Source organism: Rhinatrema bivittatum, chromosome 1 (genome assembly GCF_901001135.1).
Source record: "Rhinatrema bivittatum chromosome 1, aRhiBiv1.1, whole genome shotgun sequence".
NCBI lineage: Eukaryota > Metazoa > Chordata > Amphibia > Gymnophiona > Rhinatrematidae > Rhinatrema > Rhinatrema bivittatum.
This window is the reverse complement of record NC_042615.1, coordinates 424,161,428-424,182,096: the sequence shown is the minus strand read 5'-3', so window position 1 is coordinate 424,182,096 and position 20,669 is coordinate 424,161,428. Positions and strand designations below refer to the sequence as shown.

General features: G+C 49.3%; 1 protein-coding gene across 3 annotated transcripts in view; it reads right to left on the bottom strand.

Moving 5' to 3' along the window:
* The window catches only part of TDRD7 (tudor domain containing 7), a 345,168-nt gene that overhangs the window by 275,892 nt on the left and 48,607 nt on the right, over nucleotides 1-20,669 (bottom strand). For all 3 annotated transcript variants that reach the window (XM_029603524.1, XM_029603532.1, XM_029603540.1), the window contains exon 3: nucleotides 13,142-13,283. In XM_029603524.1, the coding sequence (XP_029459384.1) occupies nucleotides 13,142-13,283 (142 nt within the window). The remainder of the gene's footprint in view (nucleotides 1-13,141; nucleotides 13,284-20,669) is intronic.

Here is a 20,669-nt window from a genome sequence, read left to right as displayed (position 1 = left end):
CGAAGTTGAGAACTTACTGTATAAGATGTAGAGCAGATGTAGAGCATTAAGAAACGAACAACACAGATAGAAATATGAGCAGACTCTCAGGAAAAGGACTTGGGCGGGCGTCTGGACTGATCCTTGGTACTACAGGAACGAAAATCATCATCAGGTAAGAAACTAATTTTCCTTTCCCTGTACGTACCAGGATCAGTCCAGACTGCTGGGATGTACCCGAGCCGCCTTAAATGGGGTGGGACCAAGAGAGTCCAGCTCAAAGCACGCTGCTCCCCAAGGACTCATTCGACGGACCACGAACATCTAAGCGATAATGCCTAGCAAACGTATGCAAAGATTTCCAAGTGGCCGCCCTGCAAATCTCCTGGCAAGAGACAAACTGACTTTCAGCCCACGAAGTCGCCTGAGAACGCAGGAAGTGAGCCTTAAGCCCATCAGGAACAGACTTACTGCAACCAATGTATGTGGACGCGATTGCGCTCTTCAACCATTGGGCGATAGTTGTCTCGGATGCCTGAAGACCCTTCTTGGGTCCCTGCCACACACAAAGAGGTGATCCGACCTCCGAAAATCATTAGGGACCTCCAAATACCGCAGGAGTACCCGGACATCAAAACGCCTCAAGTCCCGACTCTAAGAAGAATGGAGCTCCTCCTCCGAAAAGGAAGGCAATTCCACCGTCTGATTAGCATGAAAAGCAGATACCACCTTTGGCAAGAAGGAAGGTACTGTGCGCAAAGACACTCCAGACTCAGACATACGCAAAAACGGTTCCCTACATGAAAGAGCCTGCAGCTCTGAAACACGACGCGCCGACGAAATCGCCACTAGGAATCCCGTTTTGAGAATTAAATCCTTCAAAGAGGCCCTCTTAATAGGCTTAAAAGGGGCCGTGCATAGAACATGGAGCACCAAGTTCAAGTTCCAGGAAGGACAGGGAACCCTCACCGGAAGACGCAAGATCCTAACTCCACGCAAGAAAGGAGCAACATCTGGGTGACACGCAAGAGAGGAACCTTCAACAGTACCCCTCAGGCAACCCAGAGCCGCCACCTGAACCCTAAGAGAACTGTAGGCCAACCCCTATGCAAACCAACCTGCAAAAAACGTAAGGATATGCCCTACAGGAGTCTGTCGGGGCGAAATCTTTAAGTCACCGCATCCAGAGTCAAAGACCTTCCATACTCTAGCATAAGTAAGAGTAGTCTAGGATCTGCACGCCCGAAGAAGGGTAGAAATATCCGCTTCTTGATAACCTTTCTTCCTCAACTGTCTCCGCTCATAAGCCAAGCTGCCAGACAAAAGCGATCCGCCAGATCGAAAAATACCGGACCCTGGCGAAGGAGCTTCGGAAGATGGCCTAGATGCAATGGCCCGTCCACCGCCAGATTGATGAGATCCGTGAACCGCGGGCGCCTTTGGCCACTCCAGAGCCATGAGAACAACCAGACCCCAATGGGATTCTATATGCCTTAACACCTTTCCCACTAGGGGCCACGGAGGAAACAGAGGAGGACATGGAGAGGCCACGGAAGCCCAAGCTCATCCATCCCTTCCGATCCGTGTTCCCGCCTTCGGCTGAAGAAACGCGCCGCCTTTGCATGTAGCCGAGTCGTCAGCAAGTCCAGGTGCGATAACCCCCAACGCTGGGTTATGAGATACATCTCCTCGGCCGACAGCTCCCACTCTTCTGGGCCTAGGTGTTGCCAACTGAGATAATCCGCCTGAACATTATCCACTCCTGCAATATGGGTGGCCGCAATATGGGATAAATGACGTTCCGCCCAGGCCATCAACAATGACGCTTCGGCCGCCACCGGACGACTTTTTGTGCCCCCTTGCCGGTTTATATATATGCCACAGCGGTCGCGTTGTCCGATAGAACTCGCACCGCCCGACCGTGTACCCTCGGGAGGAGGTGACGCAAGGCCAGACGGACCGCTCTTGTCTCCCGACGATCAATGGACCAAGTGGCCTGGTGAGGAGACCACGTCCCCTGTACCGCTCGGGACTGACACACAGCCCCCCAGCCGGATAGACTGCCCTCCGTCGTCACAACAATCCAAGGTGAAGGTTCTAGGTCCACCCCTTGCAGAAGATGGTCTGGGGTCAACCACCAAGCGAGGCTGGACCGGGCCAGTTCCAGCAATGGTAACCCCATGTCAGAATCCTCGGACCTGGGATCCCAACGAGAAAGATGCACTCTTTGTAAAGGCCGCATATATGCAAAGGCCCCTGGTACCATCTCCAGAGTAGAAGCCATATGTCTAATGACTTGTAAATAATCCCAGGCCATAGGTAACGGGAGATCCAACAGGTTCTGCAATTGTGAACATAAGAACATAAGAAATTGCCATGCTGGGTCAGACCAAGGGTCCATCAAGCCCAGCATCCTGTTTCCAACAGAGGCCAAAAAACCAGGCCACAAGAACCTGGCAATTACCCAAACACTAAGAAGAACCCATGCTACTGATGCAATTAATAGCAGTGGCTATTCCCTAAGTATAATTGATTAATAGCCATTAATGGACTTCTCCTCCAAGAACTTATCCAAAACTTTTTTGAACCCAGCTACACTAACTGCACTAACTACCTTCTCTGGCAACAAATTCCAGAGCTTTATTGTGCGTTGAGTGAAAAAGAATTTTCTCCGATTAGTCTTAAATGTGTTACTTGCTAACTTCATGGAATGCCCCCTAGTCCTTCTATTATTCGAAAGTGTAAATAACCGAGTCACATCTACTCGTTCAAGACCTCTCATGATCTTAAAGACCTCTATCATATCCCCCCTCAGCCGTCTCTTCTCCAAGCTGAACAGCCCTAACCTCTTCAGCCTTTCCTCATAGGGGAGCTGTTCCATCCCCTTTATCATTTTGGTTGCCCCTTCTCTGTACCTTCTCCATCGCAACTATATCTTTTTTGAGATGCGGCGACCAGAATTGTACACAGTATTCAAGGTGCGGTCTCACCATGGAGCGATACAGATTGACCGTTCGCTGATGCAGCAGGAACACTTTGCCTACCAAAGTATCGAATCGGGCTCCCAAGAACTCCAAGTGTTGGGTCGGTGTTAGCTGGCTCTTCACGAAGTTGACTACCCAACCTAGCGTCAGAAGTTGCTCCACCACCAACCGAACCGCCCATTTGCACAATGCTTCCGACTTTGCCCGGATGAGCCAAACGTCGAGATAGGGATGTACCAGTATTCCTTGACGGCGTAGAAAGACTGCGACGACCAGGAAAACCTTGGTGAACACCCTTGGGGCATTCGCTAACTCGAACGGAAGGGCACAAAACTGTAAATGGTTCCCTAACATCATGAACCTCAGGTATCTCTGATGATGCCCCCGGATTCCAATGTGGAGATGCGCCTCGGTTAGATCCAAGAAGCCAACAATTCTCCCTTGTCGACGGCCGCAATAACAGACCGCAGCGTCTCCATGCGAAAACGAGGAACGCGTAAAGCCTTGCTTACCCGCTTTTAATCCAATATCGGCCTGAACGTGCCTTCCTACTTTGGAACTACGAAGTATATGGAATACCGGCCAGTCCTGCGTTCGACCAGTAGAACTGGTATTACTGCCCCCAGTGTCTGTAACCGGTCCAAGGTTTGGGCAATAACCAGCTACTTTTCCGGAGGACCGCATGGCGATATCATAAAAGGATTCCGGAGCAGACGAGCAAAATCCAACTCGTAACCGTGACGTACCACGTCGAGGACCCACTGGTCCAAAGTTATCCTGACCCATTCCTCCCAAAATGCGCGGAATGGAGGAATGGGCCTGCGTGCCTCCATTGTGTAGCTTTGTTGGGGTTAAAGCCCTGCGAGGATCCCATTCGCTGAGACCGTCTGCCCCGAAAGGAAGGAGTCCAAGATTCCTGAAGGGTCAAAGCTGTCGGGGCTTACCTGAGGCAACTTATAAATCTTGTGGTCTTGATCCAGCTTGTCTCCAAACAATTTTTTTCCCTGAATGGAAAAGAACCCAATCGTGACTTAGAGGAAACATCCGCCGCCCACAGCATTTGTTGTGGAAGCAGGACACTGAGAAATTATAATGAACAAATAGGAAAGCACCTGTGGAGACAGGACCATGTGATTTTTATATGTGACTTTTTTTTTTTTTTTTTTGCAAAAATGACATTCTGTGCCTTTAAATCTGCATACAATGCATCGATGCTGTCCTCTGCAGCTAAAACCTGAGTTTTGGAAGTACAGCCTCTTGAGATGGCTGCTGACTTTCTTACTGTGGCAGATAATATCCCCATCAGTCACTGTGACACGGATTAGTTGCACGTGCTAAAAGTGCCATTTATTCACTTGCTAAAACCTTTTCCCTTGCTATTGCAAGGGTCAGCGCAATGCTCTACAACTCAAGGAAGCTGAGCCAAACAGATAGCAGTGCTCCTAGTACAACTGATTCTGCTTGCAGGATTGACACATTTGCCCTATGATCTATGGAGGAGATGACAAATGGGCTTGTAGAAATTTCATACATCTTAATGTTTGGCAATGCTGCTGAGATCCAGAAACAAATGATGGCTTTATTTAGGATCTCAAACCTATTGGCTGCCAAAAAGAATGACAGATATTCTGCGTAGGAGTCCCAAGCACTGGGCTGTCCCACATCAACATCCTAAATGTGCCCAAGCGTGGACATAGCTGCGGGTGAACGTGTGGCTTTGATTTCAAAGCACGGCCTTGCCCTTCCAGTGCTGGCTGATTGTGCTGGACTCACCGATCAAGCACTGCATGCTCCTACTGTTACTTGTATACCACAATAGTAGCCGGATCCTACCCTCATCACTAGAAAATAAGAATAAAATCGTAGGTAGGGCGAGCAGATATGTACCAGCTGGAAGGGGGGGCCTGAGGGGCATTGCAATCGGGCGAATTGTGCGGGCTGAAGGCAGGCGGAGATAATGGAGGGGAATCCTCCGCCTCCGATGCTGCTCCCGTCGGCAACGCGTGCAAAATGGCTGCCGCCTCCTCTATGGGAGGCGGGGCTGCCGATCGAGAGCAGAGCACTCCCCAATGCCGCGCTGGACAGGCAGGAGAAGAAACGCTGCAGGCAGCGCTCGGCCTCCGAGAGGGTCCCTCGCCCCCGGGAAGGCATCGGGAGCAGAGACCCTCTCTGGAGAGTCACGCCCCCGCCCCCCCACAGGCCGCACAGGCCGAAGAGCGCGGCATGCCGAGCAGCGCCGGAAAGATACGTGGCTAGAAAATCGTGCCAAAAAAAGAAACTCTACCTCCTAAATAAAGCAACGCGCCGGGTAAACCAGCCACCCCCTCTGGAGTCCCAGGGCTGAACCGCGGCAGGCCGGGGCTGCAAGAATAAGCCCACTGCCTGCCCCCAAAAGGACTTAAGCGGCTTTTTTTTTTTTTTTTTTTAAAGAATGCGTCTGCACCTAAAAGCCCCCTTCAGAGGAAAACCTCTGGAATACTGTTAATGTGGGGGGGAGGGTGACCGGCCCACCGGTAATCTTTCCCCCTAGATCCACTGGGACTAACTAGCTCCGGGCAAATGGTGTGAGGGCATTGCCCTCCCAAGCCTGCCGCAAACCTGCCTCCTCGCTGCGCGGGAAATCCAAAGAAACAAGAAACTAACGCGTCCTAAAACTTCCTACTTCTTATTTTATTTTATGTTATTTTAAAAGTATAACAAGCTAGTTGATCTAGTCAGGGATAGTATAATAAGCAAACCTGGATAACCAATTAGAAAATATAGAAGGACCAGGACCGCAGGTTATGCCTCTCAATCTGCTGGAGTCAGAGAAAATACTGAGGGATCGCAGGTGGCACACCGGTATATCTAGGGGGTGCTTTTCAGTTTCTCTCTGACTCCATCTGCTGGACGGGAGGCATAACCCAGCAGTTTGGACTGATCCTGGTACGTACAGGGAACATGCATTTGCATTTTGCGGGCGCCATTAGTTTCGGGGGGGTTGGACGCGCTTTTTCGATGCACTATTACCCCTTACTGAATAAGGGGTAAAGCTAGCACGTGGAAAACGCGCGTCCAAACACGGGTTAACAGTGCGCTCCGTCGAAGCGCACTGTACTGTATCGGCCTGCTAGAGTATAATTTCTGGCAGCATGACTTAGAATGGATTTTATGTCACCTTTTCTCTAGGATTCAAAGTGTGGCAGAGCTGGTGGTGTAAATCAGTTATGGCTCCCCCCAGAAATGGAGGAAGAGTATTTTGCTTATGTGTGTGTGAGAGAGAGAGAAAAAGTGTTTGTGTTGGGAGAAGAGAGAATGTTCACATCCACTCTGGCCCCACCCCTCACACACCTGGTCCTGGCCCCTCTCAATCCCTCCCCCCCATACACCCCTGCTCTACAGTTCCATTTCCTTTTTGTCTACAATTTAAGCCCTGCCAATGACTATGCTTTCTGATGGGGTATAGTCTGTCCCCATACGGCTGCATCACATTCACCATGCCCGAGATAGCACAGTTGCTTACCTGAAACAGGTGTTCTTCTAGGACAGCAGAATATTAGTCCTCACATGTGGGTGACATCCGATGGAGCCCAGCACGGAAAACTTTTGTCAAAGTTTCTAGAAGCTTTGACCAGAACAAAATGCGAAGAACCCAGCTCCGTGGGGAGGTGGGCAGGATTCCTGAGGACTAACATCCTGCTGTCCTAAGAGAACACGTATTACAGGTAAACAACTGCACTTTCTCCTAGGACAAGCAAGATGGTAGTCCTCACATGTGGGAGAGACCAACAGAGACCAACAGGTACCGAACAAAGTACCAACGGGCACAACAATAACTATGGCGCTGTTGGTCAGTAGGGGACTGCCTGACTTCAAACAGGGGTACTAGGTCGGAAGAGTTGGGTTCAGGTGTGGAAAACAAACATTGGAAAGGAAGGACTGACCAAAGGCATTGTCCTGTCACCGATCTTTGTCCAAGCAATAGTGAGCCACAAATGTGTGGAGAGAACTCCACGTGGAGGCACAGCAAATTGACAGGAACTGCTCGCAGGAGAGCCACCAAAGTCACCATGGCCTGCACAGAGAGAGCTTTCATGCGGCCCGTCAGCTGAAGACCTGCCTGTGCACAGCAGAAGGCAATACAATCCGCTAGTCATTGGATAAGGTCTGCTTACCCACCATCATTCCTAGCCTATTGATATCAAAGGACACAAATAGCTAAGTGGACTGCCTGTGACCGGCTATGTGTTCTAAGTAAAAAGCCAAGGCCCTTTGCAATCCAGGGTATGAAGGACCCATTGTCCTGAGTGGAAATGGGGCCTGGGAAAGAAAGTGGGTAGAACAATGGACTGATTGATGTGGAAATCAGTCACTACCTTAGACAGGGATTTAGAGTGCGTACACAAGACCACATGATCACGAAAGAACCTCATGAATGTCAGGTACGTGACCAATGCCTGAAGTCCACTGACCCTACAAGCTGAGGTAACCACCACAAGGAAAATAACTTTCCAGGTGAGGAACTTCAGATCGCAGGAACGCAATGGATCGAAGGGAAGACACATGAGCCGTGCCAGGACAATGCTGAGATCCCAGGACACAGCAGGGGTTTGAAGAGGGGGCTTCAACTGAAGTAAACCCCTCATAAAATGATCCACTAGGGGCTGCGCTGAGATGGGTGTGCCAATACCCCAATGGTACGAACAAACAGCACTGAAATGGATCCTGACAGAGATGGTTTAGGGTCCAGACTCGGAAAGGTGCCACAAGTAGTCCAATAGTGTGTGGTGGGTGCATGCGAATAGATCCAGGGCATGCCCCTCACACCAGATGGAGAATCACCTCCACTTCAGACTATAGGACTTTCTGGTGAAGAGTTTCCTAGAAGCCACCAGTATCTGGAAACATTTTCCGAAAGGTTCAGAGGCTGGATAATCAAGCGCTCAACATCCACGCTGTGAGGGGCAACACCCAGAGGTTCAGATGGCACAGATCACCCTGGGTCTAAGTTATCAGGTCGTGTGCAGTCCCCAGTTGACAGATCCTGAAGAGGGAAACAGACCTGCCTGGGCCAATAAGGCACTATGAGGATCATGGTCCCTCTGTCCTGCTGAAATTTCAGAAGGGTCTTCAAGAGGAGCAGAAAAGGAGGGTATGTGTACAGCAGACCCCTACCCCAGTGAAGGGAGAAGGCATCACGGGCCAGGGAGCAGAAACTGCCCATCTCATGGTTGTGCTGGGAGGTGAAGAGGTTGATCACTCAAAGCGCCACAAAATTTGGCAGCAGGCTTCGCGAGCGGTCCAGAAACCCTGCATGTGGAGGTAGTCCACATGGACTCCCCAGACCTGAGGAGAAGCATCTGTGATGAGAACCACTTGAGGCATAGTAGTCTGGAAGGGGACTGCTAGGAAAAGTAAAAAGTCATGGGGATAGGTGGCGATGTCCTTTCATGGATTGCAAACTGGCTAAAAGACAGGAAACAGAGTAGGATTAAATGAACAATTTTCTCAGTGGAAGGGAGAGGGCAGTGGAGTGCCTCAGGGATCTGGACCCATACTTTTCAATATATTTATAAATGATCTGGAAAGAAATACGACGAGTGAGAATCAAATTTGCAGGTGATACAAAATTGTTCAGAGTAGTTAAATCACAAGCAGATTGTGATAAATTGCAGGAAGACCTTGAGAGACTGGAAAAATTGGGCATCGAAGTGGCAGATGAAATGTAATGTGGATAAGTGCAAGGTGATGCATATAGGGAAAAATAACCCATGCTATAATTACACAATGTTGGGTTCCATATTTGGAGCTACCACCCAAGAAAGATGTAGTTGTCATAGTGGATAACACATTGAAATCGTCTGTTCAATGTGCTGCGGCAGTCAAAAAAGCAAACAATGTTGGGAATTAGAAAGGGAATGATGAATAAAATGGAAAGTGTCATAATGCCTCTGTATTGTTTCTTGGTGAGACCGCACCTTGAATACTATGTACAATTCTGGTCGCCACATCTCAAAAAAGATATAGTTACGACAGAGAAGGTACAGAGAAGGGCAACCAAAATGATAAAGGGAATGAAACAGCTCCCCTATGAGGAAAGACTAAAGAGGTTAGGAGTTTTCAGCTTGGAGAAGAGACAGCTGAGGGGGGATATGACAGAGGTATTTAAAATTATGATAGGTCTAGAACAGGTAAATGTGAATCTGTTATTTACTCTTTCGGATAATAGAAAGACTAGGGGGCACTCCATGAAATTAGCATGTGGCACATTTAAAACTAATCGGAGAAAGTTCTTTTTTACTCAACGCACAATTAAACTCTGGAATTTGCCAGAAGATGTGGTTAGTGCAGTTAGTGTAGCTGTGTTTAAAAAAGGATTGGATAAGTTCTTGGAGAAGTCCATTACCTGCTATTAAGTTGACTTAGAAAATAGCCACTGCTATTACTAGCAACGGTAACATGGAATAGACTTAGTTTTTGGGTACTTGCCAGGTTCTTATGGCCTGGATTGGCCACTGTTGGAAACAGGATGCTGGGCTTGATGGACCCTTAGTCTGACCCAGTATGGCATGTTCTTATGCAGCGTCCACACTGTTAGGGTCAAAGCACTCAGGGTCCCTGTGTGTGAATCGCTCCTGACCAACCAAAGCCATATAGGTATACGAAGACGTGAACTGCACAGCCACCATCACTAGACATTTGGTGAAGATGGGGGGGGGGGGGGGCAGAAGCCAGCCCGAAAGGCAACACTTTGTACTGATAGTGAGCCTTCCCCACCATGAAACGGAGGTACTTTCTGTGACCGGGGAAGATGGCTATATGAGCGAAAGCCTTCTGGGATTGAGGGAGCTGAGCCAGTCTCCTCTTCGGAGGAGAGGTATCAGCATACCCAGAGAGACCATCTTGACTTTTTCTCTTAAGAGAAACTTGTTCAATGCCCTGAGGTTGAGAATGGGGTGCAAGCCCTCCTCTCTCTTCGGTGTAAGGAAATACCTCGAATAGAACCCTCGCCCCAGTGGGGACGAGGAATAGGCTCTACTGCTCCTGCTGCGAGTAGGGCGGAGAGTTCTGTCCGAAGTATGACCTGCTGGGCGGACAAACCCCACCATGGACATGAGGGAGAGGTCCATGGGAGCCAGCTGAAGTTGAGTTAGTACCCCTGATGGACTATAGAAAGGACCCATTGGTCCGAGGTGATTGCCTCACAGCGATGGGCGAAGCTGAGGATCATGCCTCCTACTGGGGGATCCAGCATCAGGTGTATGCTTGGCTGACTTGTGAACTCTCGCTGCCAGTCAAAACTCTGTAGATGGGGCCTGAGGGGGCACTGGCTTTAGTAGAGGATTGCCCCTAGAGCTAGTGCGTGGCGTGCAAGCTCGGGAGGCCGAAGGATAATATTTCCTCTGCCTGTAAAAGGACTTCCTGGAACTGGGCCTGGAAGATTTCCTGGCAGAGGAAGGGGTGTCAGAAGTGCTAGCAAAGAGCTGTTGAAGGGTGTCATGGTGGTCCTTCAATTGGGCCACCACATCCCGGACCTTCCCCGAAGAGGTTTGTCCCCTGTGCAGGGGAAGTCAGCTAGCTTCTCCTGCAACTCTGGACGGAGGTCAGAAGCCCTGAGCCAGGCCATCCTACGGGCGCCAATGCCCACAGCGGTTACCCGAACCGTAGTTTCAAAGACATCATAGGTGGATCGCACGTCATGCTTGCCACCCTCTAAACCCTGTAGGACAATAGCGGAGAGCACCTCCTGCTGCGGCAGGGTCTCCACTAGATCCTGGACTCGCTTCCATAGGTTCCGGTTATACTGAATCATGTACAACTGGTAAGTGGCAATATGAGCAATAAGCATAGCACCCTGGAAGACTTTGCGGCCCAAGGCACTGAGCTCCGTGTACTCTCATCCCTGGGGAGGGGCCAGAGCCATGGGTACAGGAACACATGGCTTTCCTTAAGGGAAGACTCCACAACCACCAACTGGTGGGGGGAGGTGCTGCTTCTCGAATCCCACAGCTTGCTGCACCAAATAGGGCAAATAAGACAAATGCCACCTAACAGTTTACTGTAAACCGATGTGATCTCAATGGAATATCGGTATAGAAAAACAAATAAATATTGACGGGGAAGATGCAGATCGGGTGCTCTCACATCCAAAGGAGGAAGTCCTTGAAGATGTCGTGGATGGGAACTGCCACGATTTCCTTAGGAGCATCGACAAACTGGAGTACTTCCAACATCTTGGGTTGTGCATCTTCTTCCTTGAGCAGTTGGAAGGGGATAGCCTCGCCATGGCCCTGACAAATCCCACGAAGGACAGATCCTTGGGGGAGGGGAGGGGAACGATGCCTTTCCTCCGGTGGGGAAGGCTCAAAGAGGAGGTCATCCGAGTAGTCAGAAGAAGATTTCATGGAATCATTCCCCCATGGCTCATAAGGCTCTTCCCTCCTCACTTGGGCCAGTGTGACGCGGGTGAGGCCTGTTGGGGTTATCATCCCTGGGTTCAGGCGGCCTCGATGGCACCACGGGAATTGACGGTTCCCCTGGAAGGGACCAGGGGCCGCAGGAGGGACCCAGTAAAGGCTCAGGAACGGAGGACCCGATGATCAGGATTGCTCCAGAGTGTGATCATCGGTGGCCGTAGGGGGAATAGAAGGCCCCTCATGCACCTGTTGCATTGGTAGGGCGCCTAATAGGATGCCCAGATGCTCAAGCAGAGGTGCTAAGAGACGGCGGAGGCTCCAGCACTGGCACAGAGACCGGTGGCACATGCAGTTCAACGCTCTGTGAGCACCACGGCCTGTACCCTGCTGTCCAACTCCTCCTGAAAGTCCAGTGAGGCCAGGACTGAGGGAGGGAGACGAAGCATCATCGGCTCTTCCTTGGGTCTCCGAGGTGGCACGGTGCACAGCACAGATAATCAGTTGAGAACGCCTAGGACTCCCAGGAACAGAGTATGGGGCCTCTGATGGTCAGGGTCGCTTCGGTGGCGGCACAGCCGCCACCAGCACCACACCAGAATCAGAGCCGTGCGCCAACTGCGACCTGTGGCATTGCTTGCGGGATCTCCCTTGGTGCTTTCCCGGATTGGTCACAGTTCCTGCTATCCTTCAAAGAAGTGGAAAGAGTAGCAGCAAGAGGGAGCATATCGAGGGACTCCCCGTGACCTCTCGGCGTCTATGACTCCGACGCAGGTGTGGATGGAGCAAGCTTTGAAAAACCGAAGAGCTTCTCCATCTTATCAAGATGCATGAAGGCCTTTGGGGGTCATCTGGTCAAACAGGCGACACCCATGGACATCATGCGAGGCCCCCAGGCAGAGGATGCAAACCTCTTACAGATCCATGATGGTCATGGTCTGCGGGCACCAACAGAAACCAGACGCCATAAAAATTAGCTGGCGAGCGGTTGATGACCGGCAGTCACAGAGAGGTGAGGTGTCTGGGATCGACCGCAAGGCAGCAAAAAAAAAAAACGAAAAAAACACAAAACCAGCAAATCTAAACCTACCAAGCCAAGGTGGCACAGACCGCAAAGGGGAACCTGACTATGGAATCTAAGACACTATACTTTAACAAAAAAAAAAACCCAAGAGAGTGAAGCTCCATTAACCGCGAGGAAATTGCACCCCCGTGGAAAAAAAGAAACTGAAGGGGGACTACGTGTGGACGTGCGAATAGCAGCATGCTGGGCATGCTCAGTGTGCTGGTCAAAGCTTCTAAAAACTTTGACAAAAAAGTCTTCCATGCCGGGCTCCATCGGATGACGTCACCCACATGCGAGGACTACCATCCTGCTTTTGTCCTAGAAGAAATGTGAAATGCAAGGTGCTAAAACCACCAAAGTGGCCCACCTATAGGTCAGGGTTTCCAAACCTGCTCCCCTGGAGGCACACCTACCCAGTCAAGTTTTCAGGATTGCCATAATGAACGCATGAGATAGATTTCTCGTATATACTCATTGAAGATGCTTTCTGAAAAGCTTACTGGTTTTACGTGTGCCTCCAGGAGATTGTTGGACAACACTGCTCTAGGTCATATTGAAATAGAAGATTAAGATGCATCCTTCAGCAATGCGCTGCATAAGGCACTGGCAGTTAAACATTTAACTGTGACTGAAGACTTGCCTACAGTGTGCACCCTCATCAATTCAAATACACATTAGCTTTGCTAGTGATAAAAAGTTTATATTTCTCAAAGTCTTACCTACTAGCATGAACGGAGTAGTGCGTTTTATTCTCATCTGACAGTTCACCTGTTTTCCTATGTTCTTTTTAGCAGTTCTCTGACGAGCTACAAGTTTAGCTATCTGGGCAGTCTCTGTGCAAGCCACAGCAGAGCAAACAACCTGGTACCCCAAAACAGAAAGAAAATAGATTTCACTTCAGCTTTATAAATCCACTTAAGTAAACAAAGAGCAAATCTAAAAATCCAGGAACTGCAAGTAAACTGAAGTTAAGAAAAATAAGACAAAACTGTTTTCAAATAAGATATATTAATAAATCAAAAGAAAATAGAAGCAATATATAAGAATTAACAATAGACTTAATAGATGTATGCTAATATTTCAATAAAAATATTTACACCATGCAAAATCAAATATTTTTATTAAAAGCTAGTGTAACATTTATCCATGGCAGACAATTTACTAAAGAATTGATTTCTTTCACCATTATTTCATTTGCAGGCACAAAGAATAACTTCTATTTATAGCATGTTAGTCAAATAAGATATTATAATTACCAATCTGGCTTTCAGATTAGTACAAGGTAAAATTAAACTCACCTGTTGCAAGTTAATTTTCTTTCCTTTAGTCCTGCCAGACCAGGCCAGACATGTGAGGGGGGGGGGGGGGGGGGTGATATGTCCTCTGGCCAGCAAAGGAAGATTGACAAAAGCTCAAAGCTGACTTCACTACCCCTATAAAGGTCTAGTGCTACCCTCAACCCTTCAGTATTTGATGTCAAAGCTAAGTCACCTAGAGGAAATTAGGTTTGGTTCCCAAAACACTATTAAAACCACAAGCTGATACAGTCATCAATTTCCTTTCATAGTTATTAACCCTGGAACATCAAAGCTCACAATTAGGTCAGCTCGCTGTTAGATTTCTGAGTTAGCAGACTATGAGCCCTTGATGCTGCAGCTTCCTTGGATGAGTTCTGGACTGGTCTGGCAGGATTAAGAGAAAGGAAATTAACCAGCAATAGTTAAGTTTAAATTTCATCATCCATGCCAGACCAGTCCAAATAAGTGGGCTGTCCCAAGGCTCCACCGAATCCAGAGGGAAGGAAGTCATGACTACTCTCAGATCTCCTGCATTCAATGCATAGTCTCTCTCCACCTGTTCATCCCTACTAAGGTGTTCAGAGCAGGGATGCCATAGGGGCAAGGGCGCTGCTCTGCCATTATTCTCTAGAACAGTGCTTCTCAACCAGTGTCATGACACACCAGTGTGTTGCCAAGCACTGGCAGGTGTGTCGCGTGCTCCTGGTCTCTCCCGCTGCTGTTGCTGCCGGGCTAACAGCATGCTCAAGCCCAATGGGAACGGCAGTGGTGTTAGAGGAAGCAGTGGCACTCGAGGCTGGCCTTTTCTTCTTCCCGCGCCTGCCCCGGAACAGGAAGTGATACACAGTACAGTGCACGGGAAGGAGAAAGAGCCATGTAGCGTGGAAAAGTAGCGGCGGCAGCAGTATCGGTCCCCCGAGCAATCGAAGCAGCCGGCAAAGGAGACAGCAGAATAAGCCTCCTGCGGCTGATGGGATTCTTCTTTCTTGGCCTGCAGGGGCTGGAGGAGACTGCTGCAGCTACCATTTGTGCCTCGGGAGGGGGGGGGGGGAGGAAGTGAGTGAGAGAGTGTGTGTGAGAGACAGAGAAACTGGTCAGAGATGTGAGACAATAGAGAGAGAGAGAGAATGGGAGTAAGAAGCCTGGTGTTGTGGGGATGTGTGTGAAAGAACGCATGGGACTGAAGCCTGTATATGTGAGAGAGCATGGGAGTGGGAAGCCTGTGAGTATGCATGCATGAGAGAGAGAGACTGGTTGGTAAGGTGAAGGTGTGTGAGAGAGAGAGACTGGGGTGTGTGTATGTGAAAGAAAGTGATTAAGGGAATGAGAAGCCTGTGCAGATGGAGAGAGTGAGCATGGGAGTGAGAAGCCTGGGTGTATGTGAGACAGTATGGGAGTGAGAAGCCCGTATATGTAAGATAGAACTCGAGAGTGGGAAGCCTGTGTGTGTGTATGGCACGAGAGAAACTGTTCAGGAAGGTGACCGATGTGTTGGTCAAAGACTGGTTGGGAGATGATTGGTGTGAGAGAGACAAACTGGTCATGGGGGTGTGACTGGGTATGGTGTGTGTGTGTGTGTGTGATAGAGAAACTGGTCATGGGCCCTAAGGAAGAGGACCATGAGTATAGAGCTTAGCCACTACCGCTGCTTCTGGTGTGTGCTACGGCCTTCATGGGACAGGAGTAGGAGAGCTGCTGGAGGGGGTAAGTAAAGGTGGCTTTTTAAGTTTATCTTTCTTGATTGACTGCCATTTTAATATTATGTGATGTGTCTGCTTTATTTTATTATTTATTATTACCTTTTATATACTGACTTTCATGATACTATCATATCAAATCGGTTTACATGGAACGGGGATTAACAACAATAACGAAGAAGATGCCAGAGGCAAAAGTTACAATGAACAGGGGTAATGGAACTAGGATGGAGAAGCAGCCAGAGGAGGAGATGTAACTCGATAACTATAACAAAGTAAAAGCATTGTTCAAGATAGCATGCCCTAAACAATCTGATTTAGTATGTGATCTGTGTCATTGTTGGTGCCGGCCTAGGTTGGGTGAAAAGCTCGTTGGAACAACCAAGTTTTAAGTTTTTTCCTGAAAGTCAACAGACAAGGTTCCTGTCTGAGATCAGGAGGGATGGCATTCCAAATGGCTGGTCCCGCTGTCGAGAAGGCCCGTTCTCTGGTGGTTGTCAGGTGGGTGGATTTGGAGGAAGGGACTTGCAGGGAACCTTTGTAGGCTTCCCTAATGGGTCTTGAAGAGGTGTGGAGTTTGAGTGGGAGTTGCAGGTCAATGGGGAGCTGGTGGTGAATGATTTTATGAATGGTGGTAAGGGATTTGTGAAGGATTCTGTAGCTTATTGGAAGCCAATGTAGGTCTCTGAGGATGGGCGTGATATGTTCTCTTCTGTTAGTGTTCTTCAGGATTCTAGCGGCCGCGTTTTGGAGCATCTGAAGCGGTTTGGTAGTGGCGGTAGGAAGACCAAGCAAAATGGAATTGCAGTAGTCTACTTTGGAGAACAGGATGGCCTGGAGAACCGATCTGAAGTCTCAGAAATGAAAGAGGTTTAATTCTTTTTAACAATTGAAATTTGTAGAAGCAATCCTTGGTGGTATGATTGATGAAATTCTTTAAGTTCAGATGGCTGTCGATTATTACTCCCAGGTCTCTTGCTTGAGTGACTAGGGTGTTGGGTTGGGTCTGCTGGAGAGTATCGTTTTCTGGTGAAATGAGGAGTTCAGTCTTGGCAGGGTTGATGATCAGATTGAGGCTTTAGATTTGTTAACTGGCAGAAGGGAAGGAGGTAGATGATGAAAAGCGTGGAGATAGCGAGAAGCCCTGAGGTACACCTACAGGTCGATACAGTAACGTTCAGTTAAAGATTCCCCGTCTGTAACGTGCTGGGAGCGCACAATACAGACGAGTAAGGCAGTCCAGCAATACAGTCTCCAGTTTCACGCGTCCTTAGCGCTTCCTAAAATAAACACATAACCCTTTCCGCACCCAGCATGTAAATGAACGAAAAAGCTGTATAATGAAGGAATTAGCTATTCCCCTCCGATACTGTAACGGGCGCTGATATTATCTCCTCAGTAACCCGCTGTTCTGCCGCGGCCTTAACGTGCTAGTTTACCGCCTCCCCCTAGCAGGAGTTAGTGTAGTGTAGTGTAAAAAACATTGCTTACCTGCCCTGGTCCCCGGTCCAGCCGTCCGGTGTAGCCCCAGTCCGGTCTCCTGCAGCCCCGTCCGGTCCCCTCCTCCCGAAGCAAAAAAAAAAAAAACAAAACCAAAAAAGTAGCAAGGCTCGGGCCTGCTACGGTAGTCCCTTCTCCCTTCCTCCCGATTTCGCGGGTAAGCGGCAGCGGGGGGGGGGACAGCGGGATCCGGGAGCAGCAGCGGCAGCGGGGGGGGGGGGGGGGGGCAGCAAAGAAGCAAAAAAAGCGGCATCCGGGATCCCGGGGCAGCAGCGGAATTGATGCCCGTGCGAAAACGGTGGCGAAAACGGCCCACGGTTCCCTCTGCCTGGATGAATGCACGGCCCCCGCCAGAATGGATGCCCGTGCTATTTTGGCGCTCATGCCATGAGCGCCAAAATCGCACGGGCATTCATCCAGGCAGAGGGAGCCAACGGCGAACGACCTCCGGCTCCCTCTGCCTGGATGAATGCACGGCCCCCCGCCGGAATGGATGCCCGTGCGATTTTGGCGCTCATGCCATGAGCGCCAAAATCGCACGGGCATTCATCCAGGCAGAGGGAGCCGACGGCGAACGACCTCCGGCTCCCTCTGCCTGGATGAACGCACGGCCCCCGCCGGAATGGATGCCCGTGCATTCATCCAGCCGGACACGCGCCCACCCATCCAAGCAGCGGCGGGAACCGGACACGCGCCCACCCGCCCCCCGGGATCTGAAGCCATCAGCAGGATCGTAGCTCCCCCCAACGAAGACGAAGATGGCCGCCTGCACGGGGGAAAGCGTGCAATTGGCCGCTGAAGACGCCAAACGTCGTGACGTCACGTCTTCAGCGGCCAATTGCACGCTTTCCCGTGCAGGCGGCCATCTTAGTCTTCATCGGGAGGAGCTACGATCTTGTTCCTGATGGCTTCAGAAAAGTAGTTACTTTTGCGACTTACTTTTGGGATCTTGACAGATCCCAAAAGTAAGTCGCTTTTGGAAAAAAACAAAATTGTCGCTTTTTGAAAAAAAAAAAAAAAAAAAATTGCTTTTGGGTTTTTTTTCCTTCTCTGCCGCCCACCCGCCCGATCGAACACGCGCCCACCCGCCCGATCGAACACGCGCCTTTGGTTTTTTTTTTTGCTTCGCCGCTGTGGCCCACCTACTCCCGGAGCAAGGCTGCTTTCGCGCCCTGCTCCGGGAGGAGGAGAGACACAGCAAGTAGTAAGTCGCTTCGCGCTTCCCTCCTCCCGGTGCCTGTCATTCCAAATGTCATTTGAAATGACAGGTACCAGCGCACCCAGGTTACTGTATAGGCGCTGTATTAAGCGCCTATACAGTAAAATGGGTTGCGCGGGCATAACCCTTCCCTATCGCTTCACAGCCGCGGCATGCATTTGCATGCGATTAGAAGAGAGTATCGGGGACTAAGTGAAGAGAACTGTGCGTGCGGGGAGGAAGGGTGCGCCTGACACTGCCGCACTGTTTCTACCGCGGCCTTACCGTATCGACCTGCTAGTGGGGAACTGATGAGTGGGGACTCTGTTATTGACTTTGAATCCTCTATTACTGAGGAAGGAATCGAACCAACTAAGGGCTGTTCCAGTTATCCCAATGTCAGAAAGTCAATTTAGGAGGATGTTATGGTTCACCGTGTCGAAGGCTGCCAAGATGTCAAGGAGAACCAGCAGGAAGGAATGCCCTTTGTCTAAGCCCATGATGAGGTGGTTTGTGAGAGAGATGAGGAGTGTTTCAGTGCTAAGTGATTTACGGAATCCATATTGGGAGGGGTGAAGTATTTTGTGATCTTCAAGGTATTCTGAGAGTTGAGCGTTGACTAATTTTTCCATAATTTTCGCGACAAAAGACAGATTGGAAATAGGGTGGAAATTGTTCAGGTTCTTAGGATCTAGATTTATTTATTTATTTATTTCGAGGCTTTTTTATACCGAAGTATAGCGGGATGCCTTCACTCCGGTTTACAGGATAAACAACTTATACATAGTGGTGACCAATTGGTAACTTATACAAATACGAATATAACATCTTATACAACTTAAATAACTTTGTAAACAGATAGGTAACTAAAACAGTCACTGGGGCACTCTAGCGGGGAGCTGAGTTAGGGTGGGGCATGGGGGGATCAGCTGAGGCGGGCTGGATAGAGGGCTGTGTCGCAAAAAATTGAAGAACCAGTGACAAGGAGGAGAGGGCGGGAGGGTGAAGTAGGATGGGATGCCAAAGGGGTGGTAAGGAGAAGGGAGGGGTGGGGAAGTCATAGAAGGGTTGGGGGAAGGTAGGAAGGGGAAGTAGGTGGAGGAGTGCGGGTATTAGTTAGGGAGGGGGGTGGTAGATGAAAGGGAGGGGGGGGGAAGAGGGGCAGAGGTGTGAAGAGGGATGTGGAAGGCTTAGCCGACTCCGTCGCGGAAGGTTAGGTTGAAATACCAGGTTTTGAGTTCTTTTTTGAAAGATTTACTGTCACTGAGTGATCTTAGGTAATGGGGAAGGGTGTTCCATAATTTGGGTCCTGCGACGGAGAATGCTCTGTTCCTCGTGGCTGTCAGTTTGGCTGTGCTGGGGGAAGGTATGTCTAGTGTCATTTTGCCTTCTGTTCTGGTGGCTCGTTGTGCTTTGTGAAGGTGAATCATGTCAATGAGGGCGGGGTTGGCTGCATTGTAGATTGAGTTTCTTAAGCAAGGGTTTCTTAAGATTGGTTTCTTAAGCAAGGGTTTCTTAAGATTGGTTTCTTAAGCAAGGGTTTCTTAAGATTGGTTTCTTAAGCAAGGGTTTGAGAGTGGCGAGTTTAAGGGCGTCGGGAAAAATTCCTTGCGAAAGAGAGCAATTTATGAGGTCTGTCAAAAACTTGGCGATGGTGTCTGGTACCAATATGAGAAACTTAGATGGGATATGGTCAGCATGGTGGGTGGAAGGTTTCATTTTCTTTAGTATATTTTCTATCTCCAAGGTGGAAGTGGGTTCAAATGAATTGAGAGATGCAATCGTAGTTGTGATGTACGAGCTGGAAGAGGAGGGAGGAGTAGAGCTAGGGGGTAGCCTAGTAAGAAGGTTGGAGATTTTGCTCTGGAAGAAGGTTGCAAGATCATTAGCTTTAGATTGAGCTTGGTCATCTGGAATGGCCGGGGTGGTGGTTTTTGTAAGTTCTGAAACATATGAGAACAGGGCCTTAGCGTCGAAAATGAGATCATGAATTCCGGTAGCGTAAAAATCTTTTTGTTCATAGAGTTGCGTTCCTGTAAAAGTGGAGCGCAGATTTATAGGCCGCAAGAGTACCAGGGCAAGGGGTCTTGCGCCATTTATTTTCCTTCCGTCTAAGGTCTTGTTTAAGTTTTCTGAGATCGTTGGAGAACCAGGGCTGTTTATTTTTTGCAGCTGGATTGATTATTTTGGTTGTCAGAGGGCATAGTTTATTAGCTACCGCTTCAGTGATGCTGTGCCAAGAGGTTAGTGCCGTGTTTGGGTTTGAGATGTCTAGGTTAAGAAGTTCTTTGGTTAGGTGTTTGCTTAGGACATCTGACGTGCAAGCTTTCCTGTAGTGAATTGTAGATTGGAATGGTTGGGATGACAGATTTTCTTTCAACTTTAGGGTGTTGGAAATCAGTGTATGGTCGGGACCAAGGGACTGGGACACATTTGGGAGGAGTAGATTGAGTAAGACCAGAGTTAATGAAGATGAGGTCTAGCGTGTGGCCAGCTTTGTGGGTGGGTTTGTTAATAATTTGCTTGAAGCCCATGGCTGTGAGGGAGGTGAAAA